Source organism: Zeus faber (genome assembly GCF_960531495.2).
Source record: "Zeus faber genome assembly, chromosome: 7".
In the NCBI taxonomy this organism is placed as follows: domain Eukaryota; kingdom Metazoa; phylum Chordata; class Actinopteri; order Zeiformes; family Zeidae; genus Zeus; species Zeus faber.
In genome coordinates, this window is record NC_137203.1 from 16,057,821 (window position 1) to 16,076,220 (window position 18,400).

Here is an 18,400-nt window from a genome sequence, read left to right on the forward strand (position 1 = left end):
ATAAAATCAGAGGCCTGAACAGATGAATGTTGCAGGAGTGAAATGTGATAGCTCACCATCTTTGCAGATGGTGCTGACCACGCAGGCCCCGCCCTCCAGGTTGTAACCACTGACGCAGGTGGTGCAGTTCCTCTCCCCGGGCCCCGCACACTCGTAGCAACTGTGGTCACACCTGCCGGATTGGGGGGGGGGGGGGGGGGGTCCATAGTTATTGAAATTAAATGACCTGATGAAATATCCACCCAGAGCACTGCAGACTACCCTAAAGTGTGTGAAGTGGCCGCCGCTCTGGCTTCTTACTTTAAAGATCATTTCTGCCTCGTTAGTCCATTTATATCTATGAAAGATTGAGGGGAGCATGGGAGAAATACAAGAACGACAATGGACGATGGACGAAGTGGGAGAGGAAGTTTCGGGTTCACTGTGAAGCTAAACCAACAGCGCCTTAAAAGAAGGATTGGAGGAATGAAGGACGAGGACTGATGTCTGTTCCAAGCAAACCCTTCCCCTGCATTCCATTCCATCTCATGATTCAGGTTAAGGTTTTTGTGGTGCGGGAAATCCTGACATTTTTTGTTTTGAGACAACTCCGCCCTTGATTAATGTGCAAAAACATAATTATAAACTACGAACGACAGACTCAAAACGGGGAAGGGAAAAACGCTTGTGGAAAGCTCAAAAGTCATCCAAGGCCTAAGGCAGGTTATAAAGACTCCAAGGCTTGATTTGTTGTTGTACCTGGGAATTCTGATACAAAATAATCAGCTTCCGCACGATATCTTGGTTTCAGTGCGGCGGGGTTTTTACAACAAAGTGGCCCTCTGAACTACTTTTTGCTTTGACACATCATTTCGAAAAAATGGTGTCATAAGAAAGCCCAACTATTGTTTTACTGTTTGGGCAGGACTTGAGCTGTGACACACAGCTTCCCCACTTAGTTTCCCATCGCAGTCTTGAGACCGACGCTAATGAAGTGCAGAGAAAAAAGAAATACTGCCCTGCTAACTGCCTGGACCTTACGGCATCACTGTCTCAACTTTTGTTTTGGTTATATGACATAACTCCAATTCATAGCTGCAAAAAGTGTAATCCTAACAAGCTCAATGGGAATTCACATAATTTTTTTTGTTCTATTCAGAGATTGCGGTTCCAGTTTTGTGAGACAGGTGGGATATGCAAGCAGGGCCTGGGAACCTATGGTTTTCATTATTCTCTATGAATTTTCTCTTTATATATATATATATATATATATATATATATATATATGGGTTCTCTTTAGCAATTATTTACATATTTATTCCTTTTTTTAGGTGTTTATTTTCCTTAGAGTTGGCTTATTATGTACCCTGCGATTTACTCTCGTTGATTCTTTCACTTTTTTTTCCCAAGGGTCCTGCATCAGTCATAAAAAAAAAAGAAAGAAAGAAAGAAATAGCGGAGCCAAAGTAGTTTAAGCTCTGGTCACTTCTTATTCTGTTCTCACTTACTTCTTGCAGAACCTCAGCACCTGTCCTCCGTCTGAGTTCTGCTCTGTGCGGTAGTATCCAGCGCTACAGGTCAACACGCAGCGCCATTCCTCCAGCATGTAGCCATCTGCACACTTATTGCATGCCTCGACCCCCGTCCCTAAGACACAAACACAACATGGAGGGCATCATGAGAATGAAAATAACAGAGAATAAAAAAAATAAAAATAAAAAAAAAAGATAATATGAGAGACATAATGGGCCCGTCATTAATGCCTATTATAACAACCAAGAATTATGGAGATAATTGAGCTAATCATGCCAATGAAGAAAAGCAAAATGCTTATGCTTTGACAATTCAAATCCACAAGCTCTGAAAAATGCAGACTGAGAAAATGCTCGTGCTCTGACGTTTTTGCGAATCACGGTTCAACATGACAACCTTGCAGGTATAATTGGATAATTGGCCCCTTGTTAGTGAGGAGCCTCAAATGTTTCCAAACTGTGTGTAATTTTTTGTCCATTTCCCCCAGAATGCCCCGAGCGTTCCCTGCTTGCTTGCAGATTATAGTGAAATTAAGAGAGGCTTTGAATCCTGTTGGAGGTATTTTTCCAGGTATGTTTTTCCGCCATTAGATTCCATTCGTGGTTAAATCCCTGACGTCCTACCGGCACAGGTGGCACAAGCCCGATGACAGGGCTCACATGTCCTTCTGTGGCCATTGTAGTAAGTTCCTGGGTCGCATGTCATCTGACACTTGTTCCCTTGGAGACTGGATACAAAAATACAGAAAGTTAATAGCTGCTGTGTTAAGTTGAATTAAAACTGAAACACCACACAGAAAAACAACACAAAACGGAAGCAACGTCACACATAAAAGTGCAATAAAGCAGAAAACTGTGCAGGTAATGAAGACCTAAGAGGAAAAAAAGGATCTCAGCTCCCAGGACACCATTTCCTGTCTGCACGCACAACATTCTGATGACCTTTAGTGTTATCCAAGACCAAAGTGTTATTTTGCAGTTGCAGTTAAATTGAGAAATGGAGGGGGGGTTGGGGGGAGAGTCAATAAAAAACAGCAGAGTTGGAGGTTCCTAACACTGTTTGGAGCAGTCAAAGTGAAGAGTGTTGGTGAGTTTTCCGTGCTGAGCTGAAAAACAGCTGGGCCGTGTTAAGCTAACGTTCCCCAGAAAGAATCTGGTGTGGTCCTCTGCTGCTCCTCACGGCTCCACAGACAATGAACAGTGAATAGAACAGGAGGATCACGTGCGGCTGCGAGAGCCTGTCTCGCTGCACTCCCGTCGGCATGTAAGGAAGATAACATGTGTCCCCACCTCCACCTCGGGCTGTGCCGGACCCTTATAACCGCATCACATCTTACATTTTACGAGAGCTTTCTCTATAACCTGTCAGAAATTACAACCCCTTTAAAAATGTCCCTGCTGAGTCGGTTCGAGTGTGGCCAGTGTGGCTCGAAGAGGCTGCGGTCGTGGAGATAGTGACAAAACATGTCAGATGAGATATTTAGAGGTCGCGGGACTGCGGGGCATCAAAAAGCGGATCCAAAAAGGCAGCCCAGACGAATGTTTAATCATTTAAATCATTTTGGTTCCAAGTGGAAATGGACGAAGAAACCAGTGTCAAAATACTTCAATTCGCAAATGAAAACCATCGTGAGACGGACGGACTGTTCCATTCTGGCGCAGCCACACTGCATTTCTGCTGTTCAGAAGATAAAGACTGCAGTAATCCCATACAAGTTTTACTGGAAATCTGACACCCATAGCCAGGGTAGAGAAATAATAAATAAAATAAGCCACCTTGCAATCCTGAGCCAAAACCTCAGTCTAAATAAGGTATGTTTCACTGCAGTGGAAATTCACATGGAGCTGTGCAATAATTATAGTCTATATAATAAAGCCCCTAACTGAGTATTACCCTCATTCAAATTCTTGGCAAGAAGCAGTCAATAATAAAGGTCTGCACGTTTTGTAACTCATTGATCTCGGAAACAGAAATAGTCAGGAGTAGTTTGAATGGGGCAGTAAAAATTATGAAACAATGTCTTTGAGTCACACATTCAATCTATGTGGTATTGATCAGAGGGTTTGCGAGACTTGCAAGCACTTTCAGGATGAACACAATAATAAAGGCAAGGTATTATTTACTTTTACTGGCAGAGTTGATGCCTTTTATTTACTGCACCTAACAAAATCTCCAAGTGCAAGACAGAACTAAGAAAAGATGAGGAGGGATCAGCGGTTTGTCATGGACGCTACCTTACCTCATTGCAGGTTTACATTCTGTGCAGATATTGGACGTGGTGCACTTCTTACAGTTCTCCGGACATCTTTTGCACATGTTGGAATCTGGGAGACAGACAGAGTCAGTCCTGTGCGGTGACTAATAGGAACCAGAAGAGGCTCATAATCAAAATGAAGGGAGGTGGACCAGGAAGGCAGAAGATGAGAGAGGGGAGGGAAGTGGGGAGGGAAGTGCAGATGAAAGAGCAGCAAAGACCAGGAAGACAAGGAGAGGAGGAAAGGAGAGGAAATAAGGGTGAAGAGGGGCTGAGGATGAAAAGAACGGGAGGAGGAGAGGACAAAATGCGGAAGGGGGTGGGTAGAATAGAAAAGTCAAAAGGCTAAAGTGGCTGAGGATGAGACAGAACATTGCAGTGGTGGTAAGCCGGGATGTGAGTGCAGATTAATATTTCAAAGGGTAGACGAAAGGCCGTGACACGCTTGAAGGCAATGCAGATGGACAGGATTGCCCTCAGTGGGGATTGGGAAAGGCAAAACAAACAAACACAGTCAAATCCATGGGGATCAAACAGTATATTATTTATGAATTACCCTGGTACACAAGCTGCTGGCCGCCAACACAATTATTCATCCCCTAAAAATGTCGTAATTGTGTCATAACTTTTAAGATTATCCCATACACGCCACGGTAATATGGACAACAGAGAAGAATTACATTAACATTGTGTGTGTGTGTGTGTGTGTGTGTAGGAGGGGGGGGGGAGTGTCATTTTGGCAAAAGCTGAAAATTATCCGAGGACTGGAAACAGTTGCAGAGCGGTCTAAAGGACCGCTGTTCAAAAGGCCAGACTCCTCTGTGAATCGTTGGCTACACAACTCTGTCAATTACATTTGTGAGATTATTTAATGACACATAGCATGTCACAGAGACAAACACAGGGTACTGTGTGTACCTACTAGTCCATTTTTTTTCGCAAACACAAACTTAACACTGCGCTCTGTCAATCATTCTAAGGCTCTGTGTATCAATAACTCAGTATGCTAAGTTAAGAGTATTATTTTGGAACAGTGCAGATAGACAGACTCGCACAAGAACTATCCACATAGGGTCGAGTACAAACCGGTGAAAAATATGTTCCATTTCATAGCAAAACAAACATACATTTCCACCCAGCAACTACAACACTCTTTCCTTGAGAAGAAAAGGTGAACCTTGCACACACAGCACACTGCAGCGCTGTGAAGCTGGGTGTCACTGAAAGACAGAGCTGCTCCTCAAAATGTGACTGAAGTGAGAAGGAAAATGAAATAAGCAAATTCAAAAAAGCATGGAAACTATTTTCTAGGTGTATTTTATTGTTTATCACTTGATTATTCTTTATTGCCAATTATTTAGGGTTTATCGTATATTTTTAGGTTTATTGTTCATTTTTGACATTTTTCTTATTTATATTAGGTTTATTTTTAATGTTTTTGTTCATTGCCAGGTTTATATTTACTGCTTATTGTTTTTCACTAGGTTTGTTGTATATTGGCAATTTTTATTGTTTATAACCCTCACCTGGCTCCAGGTAGAAGCCGTCGCCGCAGCTGGTCACGCAGGTGTTGGAGCCCTCGTTGAGGTGCGACCCCGCCCGGCATGTGGTGCACTGGTCGTTGCGGCTGCCCACGCACGTCTCGCAGATCGACGAGCACTTCTTGCAGCGTTTCCTGTCGTCGCGGAAAAAGCCGCTGGGACACTCTGACACACACATCCTGGGATTAAAAAATATATATAGAAATACGAGAAGGAAGTTGAGGATCAACAGTGGATGTGAATGGAATTCAAAGGGGCTTTCTATTGGTGAATAAAATGGCGATATGTGTTAACGGAGCTAATACAACAGAATAGTTCTAAGAGAAATGTTTTGTCACTACACTTATCCATTTGTATTATTAAAGAACTGGAAAATAAAGAATCACTCTTCTCAAGTGCAGCAATACTTTCGTACACCTCTAGTATACAATTTTCAAGGGATGCAGAGGAACAAATGCATGAGATGACACAATTTCACAAATCATACTCGTTACACACAAGGCTTAATTTGTGCTGGAACATGTTCCCGGGACCGGCACCTATTTGACTGGATCCGGCACCTCAGCACAAGCTGTGGAGCCGTGGCTTTCCCCGTTTCTCCAAACAAAACAAATAGAAACAGTGTTTTTTTAGATTATTCTGCACTCGACTCAGAATTTTGTCAGTCGAATTGTATTCGCACCCGTCTCCCTCAACGACGATGCGCGTGCCAGCTAATGGGGTGCCCCCGACCGGTGCCAAAACAGCGTGTATTTATTTTATTTACCGCACAGAGCATATTTGTATTTAGTCTGATGATTCCACTCGTCGACTTTCAGGGGGCAGCCCTATTATTTTTTATTTACATTTCCTAATTGAACGAAACAAAAAAATCCCTGTGCGTCCCGTGCCGCGTCATGTATGGCAGCTTAAGCGCCCCCCCCCCCCCCCCTTCAGTTTGTAGTTTTAAGGGAGGCATCTGGATGCACTCTGATCACTGGCTCTCTATGAAGAACATTAAAACCCAAATTGACCTCGGCCTTCAACAATTACAACTGCTCTCTCACAGAACAGAATATAGAGTACTTCTATCACTAATACAGTTATGTGAGAGCATAATGAGGTTAGAGTGCGTGTATATGTGGAAGTTTTTGTTTGTCTGTGCTGGGGGTCTGTGTTTCTTTGTGTCTGTTTGTGCGACACATGCTTCAGCACACACATAAGTGTAGGTATTTTGGTCATTTTAAACATTAACACCAATATAGCATAGTGTAATCAGTTTGGGATGGAGGGCAGCGGGACCATGTGTGCGTGCCTGTTCTATATGGTTCGCAGGTGTAACATCTGTGGGACTTCCTAGCCCTTTCTCACCCCCTCTCACGCCATTTCTCGCCATATGGGGCCCTTATTGCTAAGGTACAAAAGAATGCCAAAACCTTAAGACCACAGAGTATACACATGTGTAGATGCACTCTTCATGTATTAGATTGCTCACTGACACACACATAAGCTTAGTGCACCAACAAAAATGCCCATGCATCTCTAAGACAAATTCTTAACAATTAGTGCCTTGGATTAAAATTGTAAAAAAATAAATAAAAAAGAAAACAGATGGGTTTACAAAATAGGACCACTTTCCACTGAAGGCCATTTCTTTCAACCTTAGAAGCCTTACCATGGCCACAATCCCTGTGAGGTAACACAGAGCCATCGACCTACACCCAAATACACAGACCACCTACAAACTAAACTCCAACCTTGCTCTGTAAGCCAACGCCATCAAAGACATATGGAGGGATGTAATTATGTCAACATTTACACCCCCTCCACCCCACCCTAACGTCTTCCTGAGCCCGACCCAGCCTGTTCCCACTTCATTCATCAATTGCTCCACAAATGGAAGTAGAAAAGGGCAATACACCTTTAAAGTGGACTAATGATAAGGCAGTGCCAAAGCTTCCACATCCTCGCGGTTTGTCTGCATGCACCTGCAGAGCTTGCCTTTTATTAGAGGGATAGGTACCTTCTGACACAAAGGCAATTACAATACACTTTAATCCTGAGAGACAACTTGCTACACAGAACAGAAACCCAGACGCATACATAGAATGGACATTCTCTCCATCACCTTGAGCCTTATACTTGTTGGCCAACAAGATTACTACTGCACATAAGAGTACCACACGCTGTCTATGTCAATTATATTTATAGCTCGCAGATGAGGTTCAGGGATACATAATCGAGAGCATGTGTAGAACTGCACACTTACCCCACCCCCCATTCAAAGTCACTTAAGAGTGCACCAATGCGGAAACTTGATAAAAAGGTATAATATGATATTCCCCCCAAAAAACAAGGTTGAAAATATAGGGCACTTCAAAGGAACACTTCAGAACTTGTTTAGAACACCCAGAATATCTATGCCTGGGAAATGTAATAATGCTTGGGGAAATATCAAGCGATTTCTGAGTTTTGATGAAAATAATCAAATATTGTAACCTTGTGTTGTTCTTGAATTTGAGGAAGTAATGGAGGCAGTTGATGCAGTGGTGAGGTCCAGGACCCTCACAGCCATTCTCATTGCACTCCGAGTCACAGGGGCCTAAATGCACAGAGATGAAGAAAAAAAAACACAAAAATCTCTAAATTAGGTTTATTGGGGAACAGTAACTGTAGTTTTACACCAGTGATATGTGATGCAACTATTAATAGCTACTGCATATCCCATTTGCAACAGTACGAATATCAACTGTTGCTGCTCAACAAAAGAAAACAAGTGTCAATGGTCATGGCCTCATCCACCTACCGTTGTACTCCTCTGTGAACTCCTCATCAGTATGTGTCGCGAAAACAGAGCGTTGCTTCTCAATGTGTGGAGAAGAGTATGGGTGCACAGAGGTGCCATACAGAACCAGTGACCACTCCTTTAGCTTGCCTTTAGACAAAAAAAAGGAATCGTTATGAAAGTCATTATGCAAATAAATACATGTTACAGATACTAAGTCCATATCTCCTGGGTATTAGGAAAGCAGTGAAGGGGAGCAGAGCTTTATCAGGCAGCCATTGTAAAATACATTGAACTTATTCGTGTTACATTATGTTTTTTTAGTTTTTTTACAAGAACCATTTTATTTTGCTATTATTTGTGTGAAAAATACTGTTTATACCTGTTCTACACAAAAATAACTTACTGTAGTACTGGTTTTATTTTTTTATTGTGAAATGTTTTTAAAGTATTATATATACAGTATATATAAGGAAATAATTAACAGAAATTAATATTTGAATTACCCTCTATCCTGGACACCTCCCCTCCAATCAGATGAACTTATGCAAATAATAACAACCCACCAATGAACTTGAACCTGTCTCCCCCCTCAGTCATACACACAGAGTGTTACACTATCCTTTGTGGCAGACTACTATAAAAATATTTATATATATATATATTTTTACACCTTTTAACTTTAAAAGCATACCATTACCGTGGCACCAAAGTTGTGTGCGTACACACACACACGCACACACACACACACACACACACACACAGACAGACAGACAGACAGACAGACAGACAGACAGACACACAGACAGACAGACACACACACACACACAAACACAAACAGTGTCAATTCTCTCTAAAAGGAGTTCAACAGATGCATGACTCAGAAGTGGAGATTGTCTTTTCGAGAAGTTGACTGTGAGGTCCTTAAACAAAACATGAGCGATAGTTTCTCCAACCCAGGTGTTTCGGAATAGGGCAGTCAGTGCTTTAGTAGATGCTATAAAGTCAGCATTCAGCGTCTTGGCATGAATAGAATCAATGCCTGCTGCTTTGCCTCCTTCATGACCTCTTCTGCAATTGTGGAGCTGACAGTGAGGTTGTGGATACAGGGTACAGGAAAGGGTTGGCTGGCGTCTGTGGGGCGCTTCATGGAAATACTCAACCCGGCGTGCTGCTTCCTCATGCTCTTCTTTCCACATTTGTCCTGAATAGTAACAGTGGGTTTGGTGTTTTCTTCCACTGAGGCAGTTTGTGAGCTTATAAAGGCTACTTAAATTTCATTGGACAGCAATATATTCAGCTTCACTTGAACTCCAACAGTGAAGGCTCCTTTGTCAAGCCCTGGTGATGTAGGCATTGCACAGCTAACTCTAAAGACTTGGCGATTGGGGACACAGCATCTTGCATCTCAGTTGTTTCCATTCAGAACTGCCAGATTTGAGAAGTTACCAATTCGACTACCTTTCTTGAGCCCAAGACTTTCATGACTGATTCAGCTTAGGGCATTTGAATGGCATCTCACTGTATGTGTATGCTGAGGATCTCATTATTAGCTAAGTCAAAAATAAATGTTAAATAATTTCTCAACTCCAAGACGCAACACTTTCTGGATAGAAGAACACTTGAGCTGGGAAAACATAAAGGAGTTTTGTTTGTTTGTTTTTTTAAGTTTCTTCACATCAAATTTCTCATTTCTTCGGCAAGGCGATTGCTCATACTGGTGGGTGACCATTAAAGAAGTCAGCACCACGGCAAATTTACCGTTATTCAGGATACCAGATCCATGGGTGCCTGAACTGTCATTGTATGCATTATCATCAGACCTTGGCTTAAGTCTTTGATTATCCGGAAAATGTCATGCCATGTTTCGCTCTGTACTCCAAGCTGTTCAGAGTCTGATACACATACTTATTGCCGTATTGACAGCAATGCTAGGTCTATACTGGCTGAGCGTTTACCTGATATACTTGACTCCTGTAGTGCAAATTCTGATTCCCTTAATAATCTGAATAGTGCCTTGCTCAAAACACTCTGTCGCTCCTCTTACAACAAGGAAATGCACTCGGATGAAATCAGTGCCATGGTTTTCAGATGACACCGGTGTACTCAAACAGACCTGTAGAAAACTTGAGCACAGATGGCATATGACGAAACAAGAGATTTCTCGCCATGCCTGGGTTGAGGGTTTTAATAAGTATAAACGTGCACTCTCAGCACACACCATATCTATCTCACTTGATTAACAATAATACAATTAATCCACAGTTTCTGTTTGAGACCGTTGCTTAACTCACACAGAATACCCCTGCCAAAAGCCCTTCATTCAATGCTGATGATTTTCTGAACTTCACAAACAAAATTGACTCCATGAGAGATAAATTAACTGATCTACACCCTTCTCGGAATGATAACTATGAGCTCTCTAATGCTTTGATGGAAGCAGGCACTGTGACGCCGACCAACCGCTCTCTTTCACAGTTTGAAATAATTTCCCCTGAGGCCATTACCAGCCTGGTAACCGCTTCCAAATCTACAAGCCACATATTAGTCCCTATAAAAACTGCTTCCTGTTTTAAATAGTCCTATTCTTCATATTATCAATAAGTCAACCCAGTAAGTGCCCTCAGCTTTTAAAACTGACATTATCAAAACGCTGCTCAAAAAACCTAATATTGATCCGCAAATTTTGAATAATTACTGAACAATGTCCAATCTTTCTCTTATGTCGAAACTACTTGAAAGGGCTGTTCCTGATCAATTTACTGCCTACTTATCCAACAACAATCACTTTGATAAATTTCAATTTGGCTTTCGGTTCAGTGATTCCCCTGAAACTGCCTTGACCAGAGTAGCCAATCATCTACTAATTACTGTTGATTCCGACATCACTGTTGCTGCTTCTTGACTTGAGTGCAGCTTTTGACACCGTTGACCACAGCATACTTCTAAGCCGCTTGGAGAAGCATATTGGTATCCAGGGGACGGTGCTTTCATGGTTTCATTCATACCTCTTGAATCTTGAATATTTATCAAATAGAACTCAATGTGTAAGTTACAATAATACAATTCCTGGATTTTCTAGAGTACATTTTGGTGTACCCCAGGGATCGGTCCTTGGCCCTATGCCTTTCTCTATCTTTATGCTTCCCTTAGGTGAAATTATTTACAAATATTGTGTTGAATTTCATTGCTACGCTGATGATACACAGCTATATGTACAGGTAGAGCCAAATGACTTTTCCCAACTCCTAGAATTAGAGACATGTCTATCAGAAATTAAAAAAAAATGGATGGGTATGAACTGTGGGAACCCTGAGGCCTGATTTCCACTGTTAAATGCTGATAAAACCGAGTTATTAGTTGTTAGACTAGCCAAATAATAATATGCCATTTGTTTGAGAATGTCATTGTTAATATCGATGGCTGTATTATTCCTGAAAGCTCGACCACCAAAAACCTTGTATTGATTTTTGGATTCTTGTCTGACATTCAAGTCATTCCAGTCCCAAGGCAAATTACCAAGACAGCATTTCTCCATCTATGATGAAGTAATATTTCTAAAATCCGACCTATTCTATCATTGCGCGATGCTGAAACTGTAATCCATGCATTTGTATCCTCAAAACATGATTATTGTTATGTCCCTTACACTGATCTTTCTAGTTGTACTACTAGAAATTGTCAGCTTGTTCAGAATAATGCATCTAGAATCTTGACAAAAAAGATTTAATCTGGACTTGCGCCACCTTACTTATCTGAGCTAATAAAAAATATACACCAGCACGCCCTCTTTGCTCTCTCAATGCTGGTCTGCTAGTCATTCGCTCAGTTAATACAAAATAAATCTGTTGGTTTCAATGCATTTGCCTACCGTGCCCCTTATCTCTGGAATGGCCTCCCAGTACATGTCAAAGAAGCACGCTCAGTCGAAATCTATAAATCAAGACTGAAAACCTACCTCTTCTCACTTCATTACAGCCTATACGAGAACCTATAAATCAGTTAACTACAATAATCATCTCAAACATTCCTTTAACATTGATGTCTTTAATGTGGTTGTTTTATTTTGATTTTTTTTGTATGTTCATTCATCTCACAGCAGTATTCTCAAAACCTCGGGATAAGCAAAATTTGCTGGTGCATAACACTGAATGATTCTAAGCTTGACGGGTGGTCGGAAAGATAAACGTGCTCGGATTAACTTCACCTTTGATGTGATAGATGGTAGAAACTAACACATTTATTTCATTCTACTAATTTTACAGCTTTGTTTAAGGGCTGTTGATGCCGTAGGTCTTCCCTACCTGGTACTTTCTGGCTACGAAGCTGAGATGGTGAGTCGTGGATCTCGAGGACCCAGTCTCCTACTGCTTTCTCTCCCCAACAGTGGGTGGTCATGAACTCCCAGTTCTTAAAGCCCTCCATAGAATGGTCAAACAACCTGGATAAAAGGAGCATGCACTTGGATACAAACACTGGCAAATACATAGAATACAAAAATGTTCACCTAAAATACATACATTAACAAGGCAACATAAATATGCAAGCACACATCAAGAAGTCTACAGAAAACTGGGATTTGACAAAGAAACAACTTTGTTTTTTGCTTAGTTTGGCTAGCCTTTTTCTTGTTCATGTATATCCAGTAAATATTGACATTGTTTCCAGTTACCTGTTGGCAAGCAGCTGAGATTTGGTCCCTGAGGGTGAGGTGAGGTTGATTGACAGATCCCCACGCCGTGGGTGTGTGATTGTAATGCGCACAACAACATGCTCAAGGTAGATCACGTGGTGGTTGAGGTTGTCAGTACAGCCCGTTGCCTTATAAACAGAACGCACCACATGTTCTGGGCGGATAGTTCTGGAACAAAAAATTACAACCATGTCAAAAATCAACATTCAGAACATTATTTGGTTATTTGTTGTCATTGACGGTTTACATGGCTTTTAATCGACCATTCAGGGGAGACAACTCGTGGAGATTGACAAGAAACAGTGAAATTAACTAACTATACAAAAAACTGAGGTTGTATTGTAGGTATAAGTACAGCTTTTGGCTACGATTTTTATTTTTTTATTTTCTGCTTTAGAGGACGGCCCACACTGTTATGCAAGGACTTCAGAAAGAAAAAACTTTGAAGCAGCATAAGTTGCTATTCCACGGCAGTAGCATGTGGGGCTTTGCCGGTTTGTGGGCCAACTCAACATAGGATCCTAGGCAACAGCCCTTTATTGGAAACCTTGTGAGCAAATTATCTGTTTTGGCAAAATAGTAGGGGTACTAGGAAACCTTAATGGCTTTTATGGTTGATTTTGTATTGGAAAGTGTGCAATTAGAATCAGTTACCAGGGTTACAGCAGTAGTGTTGAGAGGTTCAGGCCTTACTGATACAATACAGAGATGTTCATCAATGCAGTGCAAATGTTAGCCACTACATTGACTGGCTAAGATTTGCTTTGGTCAATTCGCACAAACTGAAGCCTTCTGAGAATTAATTCTTCAATTGGGGCTAAAGGGTTTTATGGAGGTTAGCGCTGGGTAATTGGACAATTTAATTCAACTCCATTTTTAAGCCATATTTAAGGTCTTATAAAAGACTTCATTTTTATTAAATATTTTCTATTTACTTTCTTTGCCATTCTGCTTTTCCATCAATTGTTTAATTTAAATATAACCATCTATAACAATTAAGGATTAAATTGAAAATCTGTATCTTAAAATGTTTAAATTGGGATATATGTGTGAACAACACTCCATTACACATGACGTGATTTAGGCATTGTAGTACTTTAACACTTTAAAATGCCTTGATGTCATCTACGCTACAGTCAGCTGTGTTATGACCATGATCATCCACATGTCATATGAAAAGTATAGCAGGACAAGCGTCTTCATAACAGTGAAAGAAGGACAATAAAATCGACTTCTCTACTTGTTATTTCATTCAAGGCAAGTCGTGGTCCAATATATAGTAAACATCAGTACTCATTTACTCACTGGAAGGTCAACAGAAATGGTCGAGGAACCAAAAGTCTATATGAATACGTTACCCCAAATACAAGTGCAACTAACGCAACAGACAGCTCACTGCATGAGCAGTGAGGACTACCAGAAAATAAAATGTATCTATTCCAGAAGTTGCACATTAGCAACTGGAAAGCTGAAAGCACTAATGGTCGGGGAGACCAGGGCTGACGTCCCAGCTCTGGCTTCCCGACAATACAACACAGACATCTGAACCATACGTGTGGGACTGAGCGCAGCAGATGCAGAGCCGATTAAGACCAGCCTGATTGCACGCAGATCAGGCAGTTTTTCTTGTGTGTGCTCCAAGGGGAGCGAAGCGGGCGATTGCAGACAGACATTACCAAACTCACTAAGAGGGGCCAGCCAGAGGGTGTGTGGGAACATGACAATGATGTGAAAGCTTGACTTATTTTGCGAGCTAGAGAGAGAAAATATGGGGGGGGAATACCCTCGCAGGTGCAAATACATGAGTGTAGGTGCCAACATTCACAATCACGGTGAACCATTGGAGGACACGTTATAATGTACAGCATCTTTTACCACTGACAGAAAGACTAATATATTGTTTATCACCCATTTTTGTTCTCATTCTGTCTAAGCTATTACTGACCATTTCACCTTAACAGTTAGCTCATTAGTAGAATAGCAAAGAAAGTTTGTCTGGACTCTCTCGTGTCACCTACGTAGTATTTTTCTGGAAAAAACCTGGTCAATCACTTTCCTCTCTCTCACAACCCTGAGGCCTGATTTCCAAACCAACAACTCATAACTCTGTAAAGTCTATAAACTGTCTGGAACAACAACATCTATCTTTCTGTGAGTCAACTTGGGTGCAAGTGCTCATTTCAAATTTACATTTCACTATTAATAAATTCCGACTACATGGGAAGTAAAATACAACAAAGGGAGCACATCGTTTTGGGGCTGAAAAAAACGGTCCACACATGTAGAATGTCACTACAGCCAAAACAAATGATCCCAAAACACAGAGGTCCGAGGCCCATGCCTTCCTCTGACACAAGCTCGACTTTCAATACGCCTAATAAGGGCTGACTGGTGCAGCCAAGCACAACAGACAGGAACACAGCGATAATGCCGCAGTCTGCGGACACTGAGCCTTACAGAGAGGAGTACAGGTCTCCTGCTCAGCCACCGTAACACACAACACGTAGCTCAGACTCCCACATGCAGGACGAGAGCGACAAGCTCCGAAGCTCCGGATCAGCATGTGTGGTAAAGGCCTTATGCGAGAACACGCACACAATGCACGGGGGGGGAAGGAAAACAAGACCAAGAGAGGGGAAGTGAGAAAGAAAGAAGGATGGGGGGGGGGGGGCGGGGGTGTTTGCTGAACGCTTTATCATCTTTAGCACCAATCTTTTGGGCACGTGTTTTCTTAGGGGGGGTTGGTTGTTAGTCAGGTATTAGGACAGCCCTTACAAAAGCCCCTTTCCCACTTGCACTGAGAGCCGTAAATCTACTGGCAATGGTCCGTATTGGCGTCATGTGGCAATGGGAGCCCGCCTCAATGTTCCGTAAAAGTTGTTCCGTAAATCTCCCCGCTGTCAAAGTAGTATAATTTCCGGCAAATTGCCTGAACGGCTGTGAATGGAAGTGTGCGGGGATGAAAGCGGTAACATTGCCATAAAGTAGGGGTGGAGCCGAATCCAAATAAAGCACAAATAGTGGGTTATCATGAATACTTATTTTGTACAAATATTTTTAAAATTATTTGTTTTCGGGAAGAAAAAAAACAAAAACAAAACAAAACAAAGAAACAACACTGACAAATGGTGAGTCCAATCCGAACCGTGGAGCTTCGCTGCAAAGGCGAGCAACTGAAACCCGTCCCAGTCTCTATGGTGACAGGTCAATATATATTTACATTTTATTATTTTTATTCTTAAAAATGCTACTCAGACACTAGACATGTCTTTTACAGTTAGAGGTGCTGTGCGACTTGCGGGGAAGGTATTGCAAGCGGGCCACCAAATCATGGGCAAAACAGATTTTATTGAAAAAAATAAAAATAAAAAAATCTATTAATAATTAAAAAAAAATGCTTTGTGTAAAATAAATAATGATTTAATGGTATTTTTTCTTTAAAACCTTCAAAAATTCGACATCACTGATATATAAGAACTTATGGTAGGGCCTACTACGTCGATTGATTGTGCAAGCCGGACCATGATCGACGTGCACCTGTACATTTTTAACTTAAGGTGATAATCAAAATGGATGGTTGGCTGGCATCAGGCACACTGAAAAGGAAAGAAGCCATTGGTACATTGACTACAAGCACTGTCCAGGCGGGACAGTCCTGCCTGTCAAACAAAAAAGAAAGGTTCAGACAAGTATGGTGCTGAATATTTAGCATTGGGATTTTTTTTGGACAGGCACGGAAGACGAACCGTTACCGCTAGGCATGGTGTGTTCCGAGATTTTATTCAAACAAAGCTCTGAAGCCATGTAAACTGCGCCGTCACCTCGAGACAAAACACCAACAGTACATGTCCAAGCCGCTTGAACTTTTCGATAATAAACTAGTATCAGGGCAAGAAGAAAGCCATCCAAACATCCTGTATGGGCACCGAGAACGTAAAGGCAGTGGAAGCGTCCTATCGGGTCGCCCCAACTCATAGCCAAGGCTGGTAAACCACATACAATCTGGGAGAATTTAATTCTTCCCGCCACAAAAGAGATAGTGGGGGTGATGTTGGGAGAGAAGGTGTGCAAGCCAATCCACCTCATCTCATTGTCTGATAACTCAGTCAAACGCAGGATTGACGATATGGCAGAGAATGTGTCAGAACAGCAGATGATGAGCGTATGAGAGAGTTGTTTTTATGCCCTCCAATTGGATGAATCGACAGACATCACAAATCTGTCAAACCTGCTTGCCTAGGTAAGGTATGAAAACAATGGAGAGATAAAAGAAGAGGTCCGCATTCAACTGCTGAGGCCATTTTTGACATTCTGAACACATTGATAGTTTCAAACGGGATTGATTGGTCCAAATGCGTGGGAGTGAGCACTGATGGGGCCCGTGCGATGCTGGACCAGCACAGCGGAGGCATCACCCGGGTGAAAGCTGTGGCTCCATTAGTAGCATCTGTCCACTGCAGTGTACACAGAGAAGCGCTGGCTGCAGATAAAATGCCTGCAGAGCTAAAAAAGAGTTTGTTCTAGACGAGGCAATCAGAGCAGTCAACTTCATCAAAAGCCGCCCACTGCAATCGCGCATATTTTACGTTTTATGTGACAAGATGGGCAGTGACCATAAGCAGCTTCTGTTACACACTGAAGTCCGGTGGCTCTCAAGGGGGAGGGTACTGACGCGACTTTCTGAATTGTGTATTGAGGTAAGGGTGCTTTTTCCTCGACACAAAGTTTGAACTCGCACATCGCTTCAGTGATTTTGAACAGCTGGCTAAATTGGGATACTTTCTCGACATATTCAGCCACTTAAATGGACTCAACCTCAGTCTCCAAGGAAAAGCAGTGACCATGTTCCATGCCCAGAATAAAATAGAACCGACCATAAGAAAATGGATATGTGGGCCAAGTGAGTTGACCGGTAAAACTTTGGAATCTGTCTAGTTTGAGAATCTGTCGGATTTTTTGACAAAGGAAGAAATGCGGCTTCCCCTTACCGTGATCAATCATGTCAAAGAGCACCTGCATGGTTTGAGGACCAAGCTGCGCGAATACTTCCCCCATCCCAGATGTGCAGCTGGATCGAAAACCCCTTTGCCAGCCACAGTGACGAGACCCTCGCAGGCCTGAGCGCAAAATAGAAGGGCAATCTTGTGGATCTCTCCTGCGACAGCGCATTGAAACTGGCTTTCTCACACAAACACCTGACAAACTTTTGGCTTCATGTTGCTTCCAAGTATCCCGATCTGTCCGACGGAGCTGTGCGATTTCTGATGCCTTTCCCGACAACGTATCTCTGTGAGACTGGCTTTTCGGAGCTTGTGGCATCGAAGATGAAATACAGGAATAAACTGAATGTTGAGCGAGCTCTTCGATTGAGACTGTCGTCCCTTAAGCCGTCTGGCTTAAGGGACAACAGCATCAAGGGATGCATCAAGCATTTGGTGTCTGCCATGCAACATCAGCCTTCTCATGAGGTGAGTCAATATTAATGTGCTCCTGTTAGTAGTTATGTGACATTCAAAACACTGTGCCCTTCAGACAGCGCCTACAAGATACCATTACTAACGTTACGCGAAAGTTCCATGGATATAAGGTTATTTTTTTAACCCACCTCTTTTTTTGTTTTACCATTACTGCACTGT

General features: G+C 42.1%; 1 protein-coding gene across 2 annotated transcripts in view; it reads right to left on the reverse strand.

The window, feature by feature from the left end:
- The window catches only part of pcsk5b (proprotein convertase subtilisin/kexin type 5b), a 59,021-nt gene that overhangs the window by 4,306 nt on the left and 36,315 nt on the right, over positions 1–18,400 (reverse strand). For both annotated transcript variants that reach the window (XM_080004452.1, XM_080004453.1), the window contains exons 12-20: positions 12,744–12,932; positions 12,376–12,512; positions 8,093–8,221; positions 7,786–7,888; positions 5,293–5,486; positions 3,752–3,836; positions 2,136–2,239; positions 1,488–1,626; positions 57–172 (exon numbers count right to left, since the gene is read on the reverse strand). In XM_080004452.1, coding sequence (XP_079860578.1) covers positions 57–172; positions 1,488–1,626; positions 2,136–2,239; positions 3,752–3,836; positions 5,293–5,486; positions 7,786–7,888; positions 8,093–8,221; positions 12,376–12,512; positions 12,744–12,932 — 1,196 coding nt within the window. The remainder of the gene's footprint in view (positions 1–56; positions 173–1,487; positions 1,627–2,135; positions 2,240–3,751; positions 3,837–5,292; positions 5,487–7,785; positions 7,889–8,092; positions 8,222–12,375; positions 12,513–12,743; positions 12,933–18,400) is intronic.